This window comes from Tiliqua scincoides, chromosome 4 (assembly GCF_035046505.1).
Source record: "Tiliqua scincoides isolate rTilSci1 chromosome 4, rTilSci1.hap2, whole genome shotgun sequence".
In the NCBI taxonomy this organism is placed as follows: domain Eukaryota; kingdom Metazoa; phylum Chordata; class Lepidosauria; order Squamata; family Scincidae; genus Tiliqua; species Tiliqua scincoides.
The window spans coordinates 177,211,828-177,233,087 of NC_089824.1; the positions used below are offsets into that span (position 1 = coordinate 177,211,828).

General features: G+C 43.9%; 1 protein-coding gene and 1 non-coding gene across 2 annotated transcripts; both read right to left on the reverse strand.

Annotated features, from left to right (window-relative positions):
• Positions 1-3,529: 3,529 nt before the first annotated feature.
• Positions 3,530-3,601, reverse strand: TRNAW-CCA (transfer RNA tryptophan (anticodon CCA)). Its single transcript has one exon. It is a non-coding gene; the product is annotated as a tRNA-Trp (tRNA).
• A 16,617-nt stretch (positions 3,602-20,218) lies between these two features.
• BLACAT1 (BLACAT1 overlapping LEMD1 locus) lies at positions 20,219-20,320 on the reverse strand. The gene has a single exon (XM_066624086.1). It carries the CDS (start codon positions 20,318-20,320, stop codon positions 20,219-20,221), a length of 102 nt encoding a protein of 33 aa, XP_066480183.1.
• Between the last annotated feature and the right edge of the window lie 940 nt (positions 20,321-21,260).

Consider the following 21,260-nt stretch of genomic DNA (forward strand, 5'->3'; position numbering starts at 1 on the left):
TATAGGGTACAGTAAGCAATGTTCTTATAAGGGATGTACACTGTGCAGACCCCTTCTGTTGACATGCTACATTGTGACTGCATTGTGACAGCATCTCTGGATGCTCAGCAATGATGTCATGGGTCACCTGAATTTTCAGGATGCCAAGATCCAAGCTATGCAGGGTTATGCATGGCTTTAGAAGGAAACAGTGACAGTAAAGTTATGGAGTATACCCTCTGCATTTGACTCCATCCCGACACGTTTCAGAATCTGGCTCTACTTCCAGACAGATTCCACAAGCCTGAGGGCCCAATCCTATCCAACTTTCCAGTGCCAATTCAACCCTGCCAACTAGACATGCATTGCATCCTGGGGGCTTTGCAGGGCTTCGCAGAGGCTTCCTCAAGGTAGAGAATTGTTCCCTTACTTAGGGGCTACATCAGCATTGGTAAGTCAGATGGGATTGGGCCTTAAACTTAGTTCACTCCTACTCTAGATTCATTCAAGAATAATGCTGACCCCCTACATAAGAAGGTGTATTCTGCATTCCTTTCAATGGCCTCCCTGACTGCAGTCCCTGCAGGTCAATGGACATCTATGAAACAAGAGGGTGGTTGGCAACGGTAGAGTATACAGTTCTAGATACATACATAGGTATCTATATACTGTCTTTCTCTCTTTTTACAGTCTAATAATGGCTAATAACAAATGACTCTTGTTTGTAGCGCAACTCTATAAAGTGAATGCAAGTTAGTTATTTAACTTGATTTTTTTTTAAGTAAAATTTTTTTTACAGTTTTAACAAACAAAATACAAACAGGATTTATTTTTTTTTAACCTGGAAAAATGAACATTGAATATAGCTGAAATACCTGATTATTTAACCACACATTCTGATCCAATTCAAGTTCCAGCTCAGGTTCAAGGTAACAAAGACACTGAGGGCCCAATCCTATGCAAATTTCCAGTGATGAAGTAGCCATGCCAACAGGGTTTGGATGCATCCTGCAGTCATGGAGGCAATCAAGGAAGTCTCCTCAAGGGAAGGGAAGGTTTGTTCCCTTACATTGGTGCTGGAAAGTTGGATGGGAATGGGTCCTTAGGTTCACTTCTGAGTTACTTTAGAAACAACACCTCTTTACTATGGGTACAGGTTCAGTTTTTATGTCCTCAGAATTCTAGTTTTATAAACTTAGGTATTAATGAATTAAACACCGATTACTCAAAAGGTGGTGTCAGGGAATCCCAGGCCTCCTCAAGCCTTGTAGTACTCTTGTTCTGGGTTTCAGTCCCAGTCACTTGTGAAGTCAGGGCTTTTTTATTATGTCACACACTGCTCCTGTATGAGGTCATCAGGTCCCAGACCGTCCTTGCACAACCACTAATTTTCAGACAGTAATATGCTGCCTGACAAGACCAGTGAGGGCCTCCCATTTCCTCCTGTGTTAATCTGGAGAAGGGGTGTCCAAACATTTGGCAGGAGGGCCACATAATCTCTCTGACACTGTGTCCATAGCCAGGAACATTTATATTTCAAATCTGAATAAATTTACATAAATTAATACATTACCGATGGAACATTTATGAATGAATGGGTTTTACTGAGCTTATTTATAATACACATGAGATACAAAAAGGGGGTGTTAAAATAACTCCGCCCCCCCCCAAGTACCATTTCCCAGGGAAATGTACAAAACAAACTTAAGAAGAGCAAGCCTGGGCTCCCTCCCCCTCCCTGCAGGAGGATGATTTACTCTTTCTCTCTCCCCCCCCCCCTTCCTGGCAACAAGCAGCAGCACACAGTCAGCCAGTGGAGCTGGTGGGAGTTTGTTTCTCCTCATTCACACACAGAAGGGAGCTCTCTTAGGCTGAAATCCTAGGCACACCTTCCTGGGAGTAAGCTCCATTGACTATAATGGAACTTACTTCTGAGTAAACAGGCATAGGATTGGGATCTCCGTCCCTCCCCCAGCCAGCATCAAGCACCAGGCAGGCAGAGTGTTTTCCCATTCACAAAGGGACCCCCCATCTTCTTCCTCTGCCAGCAACCCTAACAAGCAGAAGCAGCTGCTTCCTCCCCATTCAAACATCCTGCAACTTCTCCCCTGCAGTGCCAGCCTCCAACAGCAAGCACTCACAGGCCAGTCAACCCCCACTGACTCTATGGGACTTACTGCTGAGTAGACATGCTCTCCAGCTGCATTCAAACATCCCCCTGACTTCTTCAATGCAGTGCCACCCCACCCCAAGGCACTCACAAGCAGACCCCCAGTTTTTCACTCCCTCCTCCTCCTCACTGGTCCCCCACCCCCTCCAAGCCAAACTCAAGCAGGACAATCAGGCCCAGGACTTCTCACCCCCAGCCAATGCCCAGACTCAGCTGCAGCCCCTCCAACCTCAGGGGAGTGTTGCTGACTTCTGCAGAGCTCTCCCTGAAGTCTGGGCAGGGCAGCCTTTCTCTCGCTGATGCTGCCAAGAGCAGCGCATTGGGCCAGTGAGGGCTCCCTCAAGTCTCTGCTTTGGGGGTCCAGATTCTGGAGTGCCCTTCAGCCTCCTAGGATGTAGTCTTGGATGTTGGTACATAAGAGCATAAGAAGAGCCCCACTGGATCTGGCCACAGGCCCATCTAGTCCAGCTTCCTGCATCTCACAGTGGCCCACCAGATGCCTCCGGGGGCACACAAGACAACCAGACACCTGCACCCTGGTGCCCTCCCTCGCACCTGGCATTCTGAGTTAGTCCACTTCTAAAGCCAGGAGGCCACACATACCCATCACAACTTGTAACCTGGGATGGAATTTTCCTCTAGCAATCTGTCCTGTCACATTTTCAGATGTCATCACCACATCCGGTGGCAAGGAGTTCCACAGACTAATTACTCACTGAGAGGAATTGTAACATAGAAGCCTTCCTGCCTGCAGATGCAACATGGACACCTGCGCAACATGGAGAAAACACCTCACCTATGTAAAGCAGGCACCACACATGGACGCCAGCGAACATAAGAAGAGCCCAGCTGGATCAGTGCAAAGGCCCATTTAGTCCAGCTTCCTGAATCTCACAGTGGCCCACCAGATGCCTGAGGGGGCACACAAGACCGCAAGAGACCCGCATCCTGGTGCCCTCCCTTGCACCCGGCATTTTGAGGCAGCCTATGTCTAAAACCAAGAGGTTGTGCATACCCATGGACTTTTCCTCCAGAAATCTGTCCAATCCCCACCCCACATCCTGTGGCAAGGAGTTCCACAGGCTACCCACACACTGGGTAGACAGTCTTCTCCCCCACTTTCCCTACGGTTCTATAGGGCTACAGCTTCAACTGATGCACAGTTCACACTATGCCCAGTGTTCCCACTGTGTGCCAATGGTTGTGCCCTCGCCATGGTCTCCAGCCCTTGTGTGAGTTTCCAGCCACTCCACGGTCTCATCTCGCTCCACGTTATGTTGTAAAGGGAAAACTTACACGTACTGCTACACATAAGGTGTCATCAGCCCTCCACATGGGGCGAGATAAAATAAATCCCTTTTCACACACCAAGGGACTCAATGACCCCGACGTGATTCGAACACGCAGCCTTCTGATCTGGAGTCAGACGCGCTACCGTTGCGCCACGAGGTCTTAGGAAGCAAGTTGAAGGGAAAGCCTGAAGAGACCGCATATGCAATTCCCTCGCGCATGCGCACTACAAGGCTTTGTTTCGCTCACACACTCGTAGCGGACGAGCGCCTCGCTTCCTCGGCCTTCCTACCATTGATTGCTCTTAGCCAAGGGGGAGGAATCGATTAGTCTTCGCTCGCCTTTCTTCACTGCTAACCCACCCTCCGATTCCCCTTTCCCTCCGTGGACGCAGGGATCAAGAAAACAGGGGGATGGGAGGGAGGAGCGGAGGCACACGCGCCCTCCCGGGCTACTTTGAAACCGCCGTTTTGACGGACAGCCGGTGTGCGTCCCGCCAGCCAATCACGAGCCTGTCATGGGCGGAACCTCAGCTGTGAGGGCAGTTCTACTGGACGCTACCATCTGTCGGTCCCACGGGGGGGGAATAATCCTGTTATAGACAAGTCCACTGAACAGGGGGGTGAATGGAATCTAAATAGCTGCACAATACTCTTGTCACCAGCTGTCTGGTGTTTTCTCTGAGTCCAGATTTGTTCTTAGGATGTAGTTTTTAGTAGGCAGATGACTTGGGAACCAGTCCATAGAAACCTCTGGCACAATAAAGCTGATGACCTTTAAAATGCCACAAAGGGCTGGCCCATGTATGAAGCCAACTGAGGTGGCTGCCTCAGGCACAGTCAGGGACATGTGGAGGGTGGGGAGGCAGGTGAGGCAGAGCCTCCCCACTGGAGTCCTTTGGGAAGCACCACCGCCATGTGAGGCACCCAAGCACTCACAAGCCACGCGTGCCCCAGAAAAGGGGCACTTTTGAAAAGTGATGCCCTCTTATGTTTAATGGGGCAAGAGCAACTAACCCTCTTCACCTCAGCATGCAGTCTTTTTGAGTGGCTGTTGCTGGGTCTCCTGTCTCTTTTTTTTTTTTAATTAACATTGTGAGCCCTTTAGTAACCATTTATTTATTTTGCTATGTGAACTACTTTGTGAACTACTTTTTTGCTGTAAAGCAGTATATAAATATTCTTAATAATAAGAATCACTTCAATGGGCTTACTCCAAAAAGAGGGTTTGTATAGAATTGTAGTTGCTGAACAATGCAATCCTAGGCATGTCTACTCAGAAGTAAGTCCCATTATAGTCAGTGGGACTATAGACAGATTGCTAGAGTAAGCATGCATAGGATTGCAGACGAAATCACATACACATATGCAGTCTGAACCTGCAAAGATTTATGTATATCTGTAAGCCCATCTAAATCAATGTGTTTAATGGTCAAACTAGATATGATGTTAAACACTATTCAGAGCATGATATCATAGTCTTTCAAGACTGAAGGTTGTCAACTACTACTACTAATCTACTGTGTTTTATTGTTTTTAAAATAGTGAGAGTTCCAGACTTTAGTTTGCAACCCATTCTGGTTTCCCACTGAAAATGGCATTGTGATACCCTGAAAGTACCACTGGAGCAAATGGCATCTTTGGAGGCACATAGCTACTTTCAAAAGAGACTGGTTTTCAACTGGAAAATCATGTGGATTTAAAAGATTACACACCTGTTTCCACATTGCATTGCTATTCCAAACCTTAACTGCTCAGGATTGCCAGTTTACCTGGGAGTCAGCCCCACTGAACACATTGGGACACTTATTCCTGAGTAAATATGCATAGGATTGGGCTGTATTGTGCACCAATTTTGAGTATGTATCCAGTGAGTATTCAAGATAATGGAATTCCCTTCTGAAGGAAGTCCACCTGTACCCATTGTGCTTGCCTTGCAACAAGCATCAAAGCGATATTTTTTCATCTGGCATTTACAGCTGTTGCTTTGAAAACAGCTGCGGTTTTTATGCTGATATTTTACTGCTGTCTTTAAGATTATGGATTTTTTCAAATTCCTTTTAATATATATTAAAAGTTTATTAGCTGCTGATAAACTAATGTCAATAAAGGAATAAATAAATTTCTATTGTTCCTTCCGCAACAGAGGTTTTATTAATTACATTCTTCCCCTTCTTTCACTTATTGCCAATGAAACAATCTTGAATTCGGGAACTTTAATCTCAACCTGTCCTTTGGTTAGTGATGATGAGGCTTCCAAAGTTGAACTTTTCCAGTGCTTGTGTTCGTGGAAAAAAGGGAGAGAGAATCCTGCAGATGGCACTGTCGGCTCCTTTCTTGTCGATTGCTCTGCCCCCAGCTCATATGGCTCCAGGCAGTGGAGAATGCACAACGAAAACAGATAATCATGCCATTCACATATTTACATCAAAACTGTCAAAATAGTTATTTTTAAACTGAGGGTGGCCTGCTGCTGCTCTTACTGGATGCTGAAAAATTAAAATCTTCAGAAGCTACAACCAAAGAGGCATTCATATTTCTAAAGGGGCAGATCTATGTAAATAGCCCTGTATTTAGAGGAAATTCTACAAAATACACAATCCTGCCCATATTTGGTTTATTGATGTGTGTTTAATCATAACTATTATTTATCAGGCTTTGGAGCGATGTCTTTTTTTTGTTTCAGATTGCCTTGTAAAGTGGGTTTTCAACATGGCTTTCCAGCAGGTTCAGAGACCATCCAGAGGATTTTTTTCCCCTAAGACTTGACATGGCAGCCTAATGTTCTCTTAAAGCCTCCATTTCTTCTCTTCTCAGTTGGAGAGTATTGTTTGCCTATATACTGATGTTGGCCCCCTCTGTTTGGGAGGCCCAGGATATCTGCTCCCATTGTGGCCCTAACAGAAAACTTGCACAGGAGGCAAACTGAACCCTCCAAAGATATTCTGGGCCCCTTTCCCAATTTTTTGCCCTTCATTTAAAAAAGTACATCTGTAGTCCTTTAACTGTTTCTGAAGAAAAACAGAAACAGGGTTTGCCCAAGAGGTAAGCCAGCTCTTGGTCACTTAGTACAAAGGCATAGGAATAACTGACAAGCACAAGGCACCTACTTTTCAGTTTTATAAAATAAAATTTTATTGTATTCATATCCAATACAGTTAAATAACTTCAGACATATTCAACTATCTAAATTCTGATTTAAATTCTTATCTAAATTCTGCACTGATTTAACCGGCCTATCCCCTTACTCCCTGCACACACCTGTTCAGGGGGTATGAGGGTAGATACCTACTAAATTACTTTTTGCCACACAGTTGTTAAGGGTGCAGAAGCTCAGCCCGAAACAGTGGCCATCATAGGACCCTGACAGCCGCTTGGGTCAGCAGAGAAAGCTGAGGAGACAATGATGGAGACAGAGGAGAGGAAGCAGCAGTGGCTTTTTGGATCTAAATGTGTCGTAGCCTTTGAGATGACTGAGGAAGAGATCTGTTAAGGATGTTTCTAGGCATTGACTTTCTCAGATATTGGAGGATTTTTGCAGGCAACATACCAATGTGCCAGACACACCTATAAACTGGATGTCACCTGTCCTGGTATTTTTCAATTTGTTTTTCAAGTTACACCTCAACTTTTAGTCCTTTAGGAACCCCTTCAGGATTTATTGCTGCTAGTCTAAATATACTAGCTATTTCAGTACCACTGAAGCAGCTACTGTTGTACATGACTAGGAATGGTAACCCCAGTGTTAAGAGAAATATCTCCTGCAAAGTGCCTCTTATTTTTCTTCTGAGTCAGTAGCTACTTTCCCTGGGCAAGCTGATATCTGGCATATCCCCCATAGTTCACATTGGAGCTTTACCTGAGGATACTTCTGTATGCCTCATTTCTTACCCTATATTATTTATTCTATATATGGTGATGTCTCATATAGTTTATCCAGCTCTTAGTATTCCACATACAATAGGTTAATGTCTTGGAATCATGAATTCCAGGAAATGAGACATGTCAAGCATGAGTTTTTTTGTTTGTTAGACTCCTGTTACTCTATACCTCACACCTGCTTAGAAAATTGAAGGGAGACCTTGCATTTGCAAAGAGTCCTGGAGAGGTGCACATTTGTGTTCTTTGAGTACAGTGACACATTTCATGCACTCATGTTCATGCACACACATACAGGATCTCGGTCAGCAAGGACAGAGAGTGGAGGGAATGTTTTGTTCTTCCTGCACTAGTGTCCCTTAACTGCAGCATTTCACTTTCTCCTACAGGAAGGAGGACAATCCTTCACTTATATGAAAGAAAATAAAAGTGTGTAGTGGGGGATACCCAATGCAGTGGGGGCTAATAGCCCAATCCTTTTCTTGGTGGGGCCGCCAGGTGCAGTGGTGTCAAAATGGTGACAGCTGTATCCAGTGGCCCTGTGGAGGCCACTGGAGGTCTCCTTGGAGGGGACTTTTGTCCCCTTCCCTTGAGGAAAGCCCCGGGCCCTGCAAATGGGGCTTCTCATGTCTGCACTGGCTCTTTTGTTGGCGCAGACAAGTGAGTCTCAGTGTCGGGCTTTTCAGCAGGGCTCCGCCAGTCCTACCCCCCTCCCAGCCTTGTTCCTTCCCTGCCCTGCCTCCCCCCACCCGAATGCCTTCCCCTCCACCCCAAAAACCCTTACCACTGCCTGGGTGTCTTTCTTACCTCCAGTGGCCACGCGGTGTCCTCCATCCGATGCTGGGCCTGGAGCCAGCACTCCCTACTCATAGGTGCCGTAATCATGCTTTATAGCACATTTACCACACCCAGTGCCCAGTGATGGAGCTCAGCACCGGCAAAAGGGCACTATAGGATTGGACCCTAAATCTGTTTGTGGAAGAAAAGAGGGGAACAATATGTCTACAAATACAGTATGTAGGATAAAAGGAAAAAACCACAAAGTGCCAAGAAGCATTTATTAAAAAAACAAAACAGTAAACCATTTTCAATCACCTGTTCTCAACCCCTGATGAACCCAACCACTGAGAACCAAGCCTGCTTCTATCTGCATAACCACGTCCTGGACTCTTTTCATGCTCAAGCATGCCAGAACGTTGGGAACTCTCTTAATACCTAGATCTAGATATATAGGTGACATAGAGATAGTAGGCTATCATTATGCATCTGTAGGGATGTAACGGGACCTTCACATTCAATTTATACCCTTGTTACATTATCAGGTGGGGCCAGTCCTACTACTAGGCAATGGAATTTGGGATACTTTAAAGGGCAGCAAGCATTTGTTTAATTAGGCCTCATCATTCTGTTCATGAAGGATGCCATTTAGCTATTGTGTTTGCCTCAAGCACCAGAATGCCCTGGGCCATCTTCTGCTGTAAATGTAATGTAAATGGGCTTAACATGAGACAGACTAGTCAAGAACAGTGCAGGCTCTTGAATAGCAGCACAGCAGAAATAGTGCTGCTATTTTTGTGTGGTTTTCATCAGATAAAAGAATAGAAAGGAGGGTGGACAGCTCAGTTTTCACCATAATGGCCTCATTTGCCTTCCCTTTCAACCATCCTACCTTCTATTTCTGATCCTAGACAAGTGCCACCTTTGTGCTCCCTTCACTTGGTTGGTTAAATATGCAGTTGTTCAGGTTAGGGGCGTAGCTGATGTTTCAGCTCATCGGTTTCGGCAATAAACAAAGCAGCAGCATCGAGGTGGCAGATATAATTTGTAGGCTGCCAAGAGATGTAATAATAAAGTTTGTTTGCTACAGCAATTAACATATCTGCTCTCCTAAGCATGCTTTCACAGTTAGAGCAATAAAGTGCCAACTTCAAGTACATAGATTAAAAATATATATACTGTATATACAAAGGAAAGAACAGAAGACAAGCATTGTAGCAGCTCTGAAAACAGGGTTCAGGCAGGAAAGGGAAATTAATCAGCCAGGAGAGCAATCAATAGGCAAGTATTTCAGAGAAAGATAGGGCCACGATAGGCATCTATAATTTAGAATGCAACCTTGTAAACCACCTTGTTATAGCAGAAGTCACTGGACTCCATGTATTTGCAACCCAAAGATATCCATTCATTGAGTGCTAACAGAAAATCAGCAGTGCTGTGATCATTCCCCTGATCTGATTGTAAGATGGTCTTCCTGTATCAGGAGTGCTCGGAAGCACTGGAATATATATATAGGACGTACTCAGCAGGCTTGCATCAGTGGTAAAGTTGGCCCAATTCCTCTGATTTACCTCAGCTGAGGTTTCAGGCCATGTACAAGTATTGATTCTGTTTGGCAAGGTGATCTCAGGAACTCCCAGGAATGCACAGATGAACTCCACTCTGCGCATGGTATTTATGGCGCTAACAGCATCACATGCAGTCAATGAAGGTCAGATTCATTTAGCACCATTGCTCTGTGTGTGTTTTCTCAGTTGTATGATACATAGTGTAGATCAGAGGCTTTGTGACAGCTGCTCACAGGCACCTATGCAATACAGTACATCTTTATTGGTTGAAATAGTCTGGGAGTCATTCAAAGCATTCAGATAAACATGTAAATGGAAGTAGCATTGACAGAGTGGTACAGTGTTCTGGAGCCTCAACAGGAGGTACACAGTGAATCCGGATCACTAGAAGTTTGGGATAATCAAAGTTTTGACAGAAGAAGATTCTGAAGAGGATTCTGAAACAAAACTGTTACATATATTTTCAGTGTCTTCAGTCCTTAGTGTTAATTATTTCCTTAACATGTAGGACATGTCGGACTCCTCATGGACATGGTAGATATACTATGACCATCACACTGCACACTTTGAATGTATGGATCCTGGAAGATATTACTGGTTTAAAAAACTCTCTGTGGGAGCGATTCTGTCTCCCGTGTATATTTACTTCCTTTGTGAAGTGCACTTAGTAATTAACCATACAGTTTTGATGCTTTATCCTGCTTTATAAAAGCCTTCCTTGGGCGGCAAATAGAGACAAGATCCAAACCAACGATACACTTTTGTGGGCTGATTATCTTTGCTGTTACAGGCATTAATTTAAGTGTGTGTATTTGTATGTCTCTCTCTGTGTGTGTGCCTACCACATTCCCTGGATCTTGATCTACATGAATAGCCAAGATAATCTGTATCTTGACCTATCTGGCCAACACTACTTGGAGTGTTTTATAGTACAGTATAGTATTTTATAATCAATATTATAAAGTCTGTATTCTAAAAATTCTCATAAATATCTGTTTCTCTCAGAGGGGATATAATAGCATGTGAACAATCTACTTAGCAGATTCCTTTGCATGCTGATAAATACATGTCATATTTTGTCTTCCTAGATGTACAGAATTATACAACAGATATGCATGGCTTATTAAGGACATCCAGTTAGCAGGAAGCTGAGTTGACCTGTCTATCCAGTGTAGAAAAAGTCATTTATTGATATCATGCAAAATAGATAAAAATAGCTGGTTTCTATGGCTACTGAGCCTGGAAGACTCCTGAGGAACATTTCTATTTAGGCGCCTATATGATGGAATCTAGAAAGCAAAAAGGAAGAGGCAACAAAATGTAGCCTGCACCAGGGACATATTCTGCCTTGGTGTTTCTTAGCTGTCAGATACAAGTACAATTGCTGTTTCTTTACTGACAGGAACTGGAAATCAAGCTTAAACCAAGCCATATGGGATAGCAAGGCAAGGACGTTTGGCACCAAATGGGTACATTTACAATGCGAGCTAAAAATAGTCATCACAGCAACATCTTTTTTCATTTGCCACTATGTCTGGGGGCTTTCCCCATGAAATCAAGCCAGAAGATTAAGAAATACTTCAGATTTTTTAAAAAATGCAGCCTAAGCAAACCAAACAGGACACTGAAGAATTTTTGTCTTCAGGATGGGTGATTTTTCATGCAACAAGGTCTGCGTGTGCAACAGAGGGGAACTTGGGGGTGAGGTTATGTGAATAAGGGCCCTATCCTATCTGGGCCTTGTGCTGGTGGATCTCGCAATCTGCCACTGTAAGTACGGGATCCTAACTGCGCCGGACTGATACAAGTCCCTTGCGCTGGCCTGGGAGGGTCGCAAACGTGCTGTAAGGCTTCCTCCTTACAAGTAAGCTGTGTCAGTGCAAGGAGATGCACCAACACACGGAGGCTGAATCCAGCCTCCATGGCGGCTTCCTAGCCAAGTCTTGCATCGGCCCGGCTCAGGGGTGGGCGGGCAGGGAGAGGGAGGCAGAGCTGGAATCTGGCAGTTATGAGATCCAGCTTCAAGCCTCTCCACTCTCCTCAGCCTTGTGTCACCTCCACAAGTGGTGCAAGTCCAAGGAGACCCATAGGGGCCAGCAGCCTTTACCCAGGGGTAAGGGGAAAAGTTTCCCCTTGCCTCTGGCTAAGACACTTCTGGCCACAATCCTGTGCTGGATACTGCACAAGCCTCTTGGCTTGCCTGTTCCAGTGCAGGATAGGATTGAGCCCTAAGGCTCGTGCTGCTGATGTGATAAATGCTCTGCCATTCTGCAGACTGCAGCACAAGCAAGAGCAAAGCCCTGGAGCTTGCACACGGGCAACACAGCCCACAGAATCTTTGCTATCACTAGTAAGTCAGTGGCAGGAGCAGATCAGGGGAGGACTGGGGGTGGAGTACGGGAGGGAGTGGGTGGGAGGGGGGTGACAGCTGCCCAGCTGCCCACCTCTCATTAATTATTCCACACTGTGATTCCATTGGCTGTAAAAATTGCCAGAATGTCACAGCAGGACAAGCGGAAATGGAAGACAACAACCACCGATTGGGGCAAGTGACCTTTGAAGATAGGGCTTTATCCAGTCCCTATTCGTGATGGCAGTAGAAGGCGGTTTCCTAATCACCAAAGAGCTTTCTGACACCTTAAAGTCAAATAAAACTTACTGCAGCCTTTCTGGACTACAATCTACTTCATCAGACGCATGATGTATCTTTATGGTGGCAGGTACATAATATATATACATGAAGATAGAGGGAAAAACAACTGTAGACAGTGAAGTCAGATGGCTGTAAAATGCAAGAGGTGTCGTTGTGAAGTTTAAAAGTAGAAGATAAGCACAGTGACAGTTCAAAATAGCAGTCCCTAGAGACAACTGTAATAAATGTGCTTGTCTTTAAGGTGCCAGCACTATTTGTTGTTGTTTTTGCTGCAATGGTGTTTATTACCCCTTTGGAGCTGCTTCCTGAACAGGACAAGCTTTGACACAGGAATGGGAACTTGAGTCAAGTGACTTAAGTCAGATTTGTGAAATCACATATTTTCCACTGACTCGTGCAGACTTGAGTCGTGTTCAAAGACACAGGCAAACACTCAAGTCTAGGACTACTGACTCAGAAGGTGCCATGGATTGGGACAACTTGAGTCTCCCAGACACTACTTGGAGGTGCTGCTTGCGTACTCTGATTTGCACTGCTTCTGTATTGCCCGAAAGACCTTGTATGGGAATCCAGAAGCCGGGCATTCAGACCTGCATGAGTAGCAGCAACCAGCAGCAGGGTATATTATGTTCAGTCAGGGGGCAGAGACAGAGGCTGGGAAGGGAAATGGTTAATGTTTTTTGTTTGGGTTGAAGGGTATCGGGTTGCAGAAGTAACTAGTTGTAGAAGAAACTAGCTGGGTGCTGAACATGTCCTGATCACAGGGGATGGAGGTCTTCTTCTTGTCCCCCAAACTATCCATTGGACAGAGGATGCATCCTGATTTTGTGTCTCTGGGAGAAGGAGGGATGGGTGTGGACATCAGGGGAGTTTTTAAAGAGAACTCCAACACAAACACACACACAGAGCTCCATTTTTTTCCACGGAGCCATGGCTGACTTTTTTACAGAAAAGACTTGTGATTCAAGTCTTTTAGAGTCCCCAAAACGCTCTGGATGAGTCAGAAAGTCCGCTTCTTAGGACTAGTTTTCAAGTCAAGTTGAAGGGGATGGAGACTCGCGACTTGAATCGAGTCAAGCCGTGCTGGATTTCTCCATGTCTGCTTTGGCAGAGCTGCTCCAGACCCCTCATCAGGGTCTATACAGAGTTATGTTTCTGTTGCTGCCTTTCTGCTACCTCCCTTCTTTGCTCCTCTCATCAAAAGACCATGCCCTCAACTGAAACCTCCCTAAACACCATATTCCTCACTGCTATCCAGGTTTCCATTCAGGAAACAGGCAAGAGTCCCACTGGGGTTTTTTCAAAAGAGCCATACATGGCTTGCCAGATGGGTCAGGGCCCCGGTCTACTGAATGAATACAGGTGGCTGTCTGCAAATGACTGTTTAGCAAGCCTCAACAACATATGCTTTAAGGGCACACTTGTGCCTTTAAACATAATCATTTTAAACATCCACAGAGGTCAATGGAGTTACAGTAGCAGTTAATATGCGCCATTGTGATTAGGTCCTGATTCAGCAAAGTGCATGGAAGCAGGCTTCATTCCATCCCTCTTCAGTAATGCACACAGCATGAGGGCTTCAAACCTATGCTCACCAGTTTCTTGAGTCCCATTGAACTGCGGAAGTTCCAAGTAACCATGCGCAGGATTGAGCAATGAATCTCATAGATTACAGCTGGACTGAAATATCTAGTCCGGCAGTCTGTGAAGAGGAATGGACTGAAGCTTGTGCTTATCACTAACACTTAGCTTCTGTATAGCACCTTCAACCCTAAATACATACAATATTACTGCTATTTCTGGAGCTGTCAGTATCACTGTTCCCAGAAGAGGAACTTGCTTGGAGTCATATATAGCAAAGGCAGAAAGATACCTCCTTATGTTTCTGTAAACTCTCAGCAAGTTCTCAGTCCTGTGAAAAAAATCTAACTTTCATGTGGCTAGCAAAGGAAAAATTTTAGCACTCGTCTTCATGTATTTTCCATAGAAATGTCATTGTCTTGTTATGCTTTCATGTAGGCCCAAGGCATGTCCATCCAGGCATCTCCTTAGATCCATGTGATTGGCTGAGGTCCATTTCTAGATTGTACATATTTCTGAGAACATGGCACACTTTGAAATCAAAACAAACTGGTGTGCACTAAACAGACTCCAGCATAATGAATTCTGAGTAAACTTAGACTATATATGTTAGCAGAGAAATATATAAATCTATCTATCTATATTAGACCAGTTCAGTCATTAGTGGCTTATTATATGTACAAGAGGAGTACCTTCTGGTTACCCATGTTTTACAAAGTGACTGTGCAAACAGATGACAGGTACATTCATTAAAAAGATGGTATAGAGGAACATCCCATAAATCAGAGGTACAATCAATCCAGTACAGTTTTGCATACTGCATACATAAAAGTATACAAGATCACAGCTAATGAGCAAAATGCCCAAAGATCACAATGGCAATTATGGCAAGATCTGACCCATGCCATATTTTCTGTGGACAGAGAAATGAATGTAGAGTATGATTCTAATAAATAACTGGGAAGGGGACATGTGGAACCTTGAGTTTATAGGACCTTGAATTTATAGGAAAATATTCCACAAGTCATTCCCTTAAAATCTGGGCTTCTTAATGTTTCAACAATTAACTGATCACCCAAGGATCCATTTTTGTAAGTTAAGGTCAAAGAACACATAGCAGTAAGAGCTATATAGGGAGATGGTGAGCAGATGCTTAATGTCTTCACATTTATCTTGCGATTGAAGATATGCAATCCTAAAGAACCAGATAACCATAAACATCTAGATGCCACACCTAGATGTCAGTCCAACCTGAGCCCAAACTCATATCTACTGAGTCTGTAGGAAAAAAAGTGCTGCTTATAGCTTAGTGCAAAAGAAAAAGAAAGTTCACAGGACTATAATTTTTCTTTTTTAAACAATCATTTCCACTTTGGATAATATGCAGTAACTGCATAACCTGTAATAAACCTGATATTCATAGTGTTTGAGTCCCTTTCAGTGCCAAAGTCAGGGTTACTGCAGTGTTGGGTTATATATATGCCTATTTCACAGTTTAAAATTCCAGCAACAGTCCTGCATATGGAGTACACAGAGTGGGTCAGGCTGGATAAAATGTCCATTTGAACACTTTCTGCCTGGTTTCATCTTGCAGACCTTCAGGAAGATGTTCTAAAGAAGAATTTGAGCAATTGTCCTTTCCTTGTAATTTGTGCACGTTCTGTACCCTTTGAGCTTGCCTCACCAATTTTTTTCTTCACCTTAAATTGGTGAAAGTTCTCTTGGCAAGATTAGGTCTGAAAAAGAGCCAAACAAAGCACAGCTTGAGAGAAAGCTCCACTGCACATTTTTAAAAAACTCCTACTCCACTATTGTCATGTAAGTTAAACATTTCAAGAGCCATTCTGGCTCTGAGGAGGACTAATATTTATACAGAGGTTGCATTACTTATCTTGAGAATTGGGCTATTGTTTTTAACAATAAAATTCTTCTACTCTTTTGACTTTCCCCAGACTTCGTATGTTTTGATTTTTTTTTTTTCATTTTAAAACTTCTTTCTGTGGATTGTAAAATGTATTATACATTTCAATTTGCACTAGATATGATCAAGGAGCTGCACCACCCTGATGTCTGTGCCTCACATATCTTCCTTACCTTGCATTTGAAAAGGAAGCACTAGCAGGTGAAGTAGCTCTACATGTATAGTGATTTGATTGAGTTTTATAGATGCAGAGCAGAATTAGCACTAAAGCTGTGGATGTAATTCTGAAGATCTGGAGGAGGGCAAGTTCTATATCACCGTCAGGATCAGGAATCCTGATAAAGCATTGCCTGAATCTGCATTAATAGGGAAAGTGATGATAATGCACTCTGCTGGTATCGTGACTTTGTATGAAAATGAACACATTAAATTGTTATATTGGAATGAGCTTCCTTGGAGTGCAGAAGTGCTTCTTGAAAATAAAAGAAAACAGTTCCATGGAAAACATCAGGATGTATGGGTATGTGAGGCAAGGGAGAGGGTGAAGACAAGTTGAAAATAATATTTTAAAGGGGGTGGAGAGGGTTGGATAGTGCTACCTGTGTTCGCTAAAAGAAATGTGCATTTGGTTTGTGCCTTGAAAATGGGGAGGGGGACGGGGGAGTAGGGATGAGACACAACAGTTCTACAGATCTTCAGCATGACTCACTTTGAATGTGGAAAAAAATCTAGCAATGGTTGGTGCCTAATAGCTAGTGCTCCCTGATTTGTCCAAGACAGTATTCATTGCACCGGATCTTTAAAGAAAAAGAATGAGTTAAAAGCACTGAGCTTATTCTCCTACCTATTACGTGGAGATGAGACTGGCACCATTTTTGTAACATGGCTGAAATGCAGCTGGAGCATGGCTTTGAGTGATCTGAAGGCTATGACTTCAACGTATGTCCCTCTGAGTTCAGTGAGTCTTAGAAGGAAGTATGCATAGGATTGTACCCTCAAAGGTCACCTTTTGCTCTGATTTTCATCTGAACCAGCGTAATTCCACTGTCAGCTGTGTATATTTGAACTAGTCAGACAAGACTGTGTCTTCTTTCAGCTCCATGGCAATAAAAAGAAGAAAAGACCTCTCCTGTGAACCTTTCAGATTGATTCAATGAAGATGACGAGTGAGTGCCTGATGAATCTTCACCAAGGCTTCAGCCCATTACTCCACTACTCTTTGGAGTCACAGGTTTGAAACAACCCAGCCATCTCCTACAGCAACATCATCCCTAGTACCTGACAAGGATTAATTAAAGTCTGTCTTGAATTCTCATTTTTTGCTTTACAAAAAAGGCCCTCCCCTGGAATGACATCATATGTAGCCTATTGTTGGTCCTCCTTGCAGGACAGAGAGAGATTTTGCATTATCCCTTTGGGGTGAGAAAATAAAGCTATCTCTGTGTGGTTCTTGGCAGGCAGCCAAGCCCAGTAAGTCTTCCTGAAAGGAGAGCAGGTCGCCTGGGTGTACAGCTTTGCTGCTCTGGTGTAAATCTGCTCTCTTGGCAGAGGCGGGGAGACTGGAAAGGTTGAGGGAGTGGATCAATAGGGGAAGGACTTGCCTTCTTTCTTTGTCAAACCATCCTATGCTCACAAGACCTGATTCCTTCAGTATGAATTTACTGTACTCCATGGAATAAAGTTATGCCAAGTTACATCTATCAAGTTATTATTTGTCATTATATAGTCAAGTAATTAGCAGCCCAATCCAATGTAGTGCTGCCCATTAGGATAGTGGGACATGTCTAGGGTTACCAGATACCAAGTGGGACAGTGCCTATACCTTTAACCATTGTATAAAAGAGGGGATTTTGGCAGCTGCAGCTTTTTTAAACCTTCCATGTTGAGCTGCATCTACCAAAATTCTCTCTTCTCTACAATGGTTAAAAGTATAGGCCCTCTGTCCCACTAGGTGTCTGGTAACCCTAGACATGGTTCTACTATTGTAAAATTGCCTCTAGCATCTCACACAGTGTGGTGCTAGTAGCAATTTTGTTGCTGGTGTCAGCCACAAATGGTGGTGGTGCCAGAGGCTTGACTCTGGACCAAGCTACCTCTAACACCAAAGGTAAGCTAGTAGTGGGACAGGGTGAGTGGGCAGAATAGGGCAGGAAGTGGGTGGAATGGGGCGGGCCTTGGGGCCTCCAGGCACATGGTGGGAGCAGGCAGAGTGCAGATATTGTAGCAAACATCCTGCCTATATCCTCCACCTACCCAGCCTTGACACGCCCCCTTGGTTTTACTCAGATTTGTACTAGCCAAAGAGCTGGCACAGATCTGAGTAAACCCATAGGGGACTGTGGTGCAGTTGAGTAAAGTAAATAAAACTTTACTTACCTCTCTGCCTCACCATGGTCCCTACCCATTCACAGGATGCAGTGGAGCCCGTGCCAGTGCGTCCTGCGGGCAGGCACTATTTAGGAAGTGTTTGGAAGGGGGAGGTTATCCTACACAACCCTCCTTTGCCTGGTATCTGTAGCCTGAGACTGTAGCAGCCAGCTGGATATAAGCTGCCAAACATCTTTTCCCATTCAGCTGCAGGTTCTGTAAAGGGAAAACAGGGAAGCCGGAAAGAGAGTAGGCACAAAAGAATATCTCTCTCTCTCTCTCTCTCTCTCTCTCAGCATATCCATCTGTGAAATACCTATTTTTTACCTTCCAGTTTCTACAATTATTGTTTCCTCTCATTTGCTCCACTATTGTTCAAGACAAACCATCTACCCAATATAACAATACCATCTCTTCAAGGAAGCAGTGACCCCAAACATCCATCCATCTGTTGAAATCAAACATTTTTTTCTTTTTCTTTTCAAGGGTCAGGGGAGCTGAAGAACTTTTTTATTCCAAGTTACAGTTACAAGGCTTTCCTCATTACCTTTTTAAAATTTTATTCAATAACTGAAATAGGTTGAATGATGAGCATTTAGGTAGTCAGGAATATCTATTACTATTTGCCAAAACATTCACTAGGGTAGTCCAGTGCAAACGTATAAGTTTATGTTTTGTTTTGGATCCTAACATGTATTTGATTCTGTCAGAAGGATTTTAGGTAGTAGATGTCATAATATTGATAAGAATTATTTCTTACAGGCACAGGCATTAACTCAAAGGCTGATCCAAGACTTTCCAGTACATGAAACAGTGTATCAAATGCCACATCTCCTTGCACAGCGCCCTGACACACTAAATGTTGCCCCCGCCACCACTCAGGGGTATGGAAGCCACCACTGTTCCTCCTCCTCCTTTCACACCCTTGATTACAAAAGCAAGATGAGAACAGAGCAACAAATGTGAAGGAAAGTACAATGGTGAACTAGAACATCAGAAGCTTTTGTCCCTCCTCTTCCCTTCACCACACTTCCTGATCTATTGCATTCCCCTCTTCCTTTTCTAATCCAGGGAGTGGAAGGAAGAATGGTAGGGGCAGTGGTGGGCAGAAGGAGGTGAGCACCTCCTGCTAATCAACTGCTTGAAGCAATCGACTCATGGGTGGTCCAAACCGCCAAGTGTTCGTGTATAAATGCCTTCTTCTTTGTCAGTAAAAACAGCAGCAATGAAGCTATTGAAACGCGGAGAAACATATTCTATGTTTGAATTAATCCAGAACAAGAGCACAGCCAGACTCTGCACTAGACTCTGGTGATGAGGATGGTCATTTTCTTACAATCAGTCAGTCAGTCAGTCAATCAATCAATCAACAAAGCAAAGGAAACTTTTGACTCATGAATACCCACAGTTTCTCAGGCTTAGAGTGATTCCAAATAGGAAACTGTGCAGAATAGCATTTCATCCAGCCACTTTCTAGATCTTGAATAAAGATGCTGTTTTCACAGAGATGGTTTTTTCCAGGCCTGCAAAGTCTCTAGGGAAGAAAAACATGGAGACAGAAATAAATGTAATAAGCAGATTAACGTCTTCCGCATTCTCTCTTCCCACTGCCGACACTGATGAGAGAGGCTATCATTCACATAGTGGGTTCATCTCTTCCTGCCAGCGTGCCTTCCTGAGCTAATCCATCAGGCTCCATGGGGGAGCGGAAAGGAGGTGGAAGGCAAGATCTCTGTTGGGAACATAGAACCAGGCTCTCCCCCTCCACCCAGGCTCTCAAGGGCACATCATGCCTTTGGCTCCCTCCTCTCCCTTCTTTAACACCTCCAAATTTGTAGGAGAGCAAAGTTAAAAAAAATAAATCCAGAAATCGTCATCAGTCCCACTCATTCATTTTAAGAGAGACCGGCGATGGGGCAGGAAGGAGGTGTTTTTGCTCAAAGGGTAGCATCAGCATACCAGTACTGTAGGAACAGCAATCCTCCAGCTCAACCGAGTGGATTCAGGTGATACATCAAGACAAGGCTTTTCCTCTCAAACTGCTGTCTCCTGCTCTGCACTGGACTCCTCCTTCTTCCTCTTCATGTTGCAGAATCCATGGAGCCCACAGAAGCAAGCAAAGGTGAACTGGGGCATCCCCTAGGACAGGCCAGGGTCCAGAGCTGCATCCAAAGGAAATCTACACAAACCAAGGTGATAAAAGAGAGAGGTTTTTTTTTTTCCTCCCCCCCAAACAGTATACAGGTATTTCTTACTAGCATTTCAGATCAACATTCCAGACTGATGATTCCATTGGTAGGTTTTCTAATTAGTGTTAATCTTCGCTCCCACGTCTAGAATATCAGAAGCTGATTCCATCCACAACTTAGAAATTAATTTCCACTTGAGTCCACACCCTTGTGCTTATCCCTTCAATGCTTCAAAGAGAACTCTTTGGCTTAAATCCTTCCATATAAAACTCCCAAGGTCCATACAGGTGACAACTGCAATTACAATAAACGTATAATGAAAACCAGAAAATGGTTGAACTGAGTGGCAGATGGTACCTGATTGCTATCTCTAAACGATGTTTTCAAAAGACTATTACTCTCTTTTCTTGGTTACTTCCCAACAAGAGCAAGTCACCAGTAACTTAGAATGTATCTGTGGAAAAGCTTGTATTTGATATACAAGCTTTATTGACAATTCCACTTTGTTTTTCAACATATTGGAAGGGTACCTTCCTCCATAATCATGAGCTCTAGTTTTCTCATATTTGAAATTAAGTACCAGGTGATGATGGTACCAGGTGACGATTCTTCCTGATTTCTGTCATTCCATCTCACTTGTTCTGATTGCGTTCTAATGACATACATGGGGCAGCATGACAACGTTACCCGATGCCGTCTTAGGGCCACCACTGCATTACAAAAGTCTTTTAAGGCACTTCTTGTGCCGTTTTCACAAACCCAAACATGTAGGAGTTCCAGCTTTATTTAAAGAGACTGTGCAAACGAAGGAGCTCCTTTGTTGATGTGGTCCCTGTAAATAAAAGTGGGTGTCCTGTATTTCCGAACTCGAGGAAAATATGCAAGGA

Excerpts from the sequence above, each read along its gene's own strand:
- BLACAT1 (XM_066624086.1), bottom strand. The coding sequence starts at position 20,320 with ATGCCCCAGTTCACCTTTGCTTGCTTCTGTGGGCTCCATGGATTCTGC.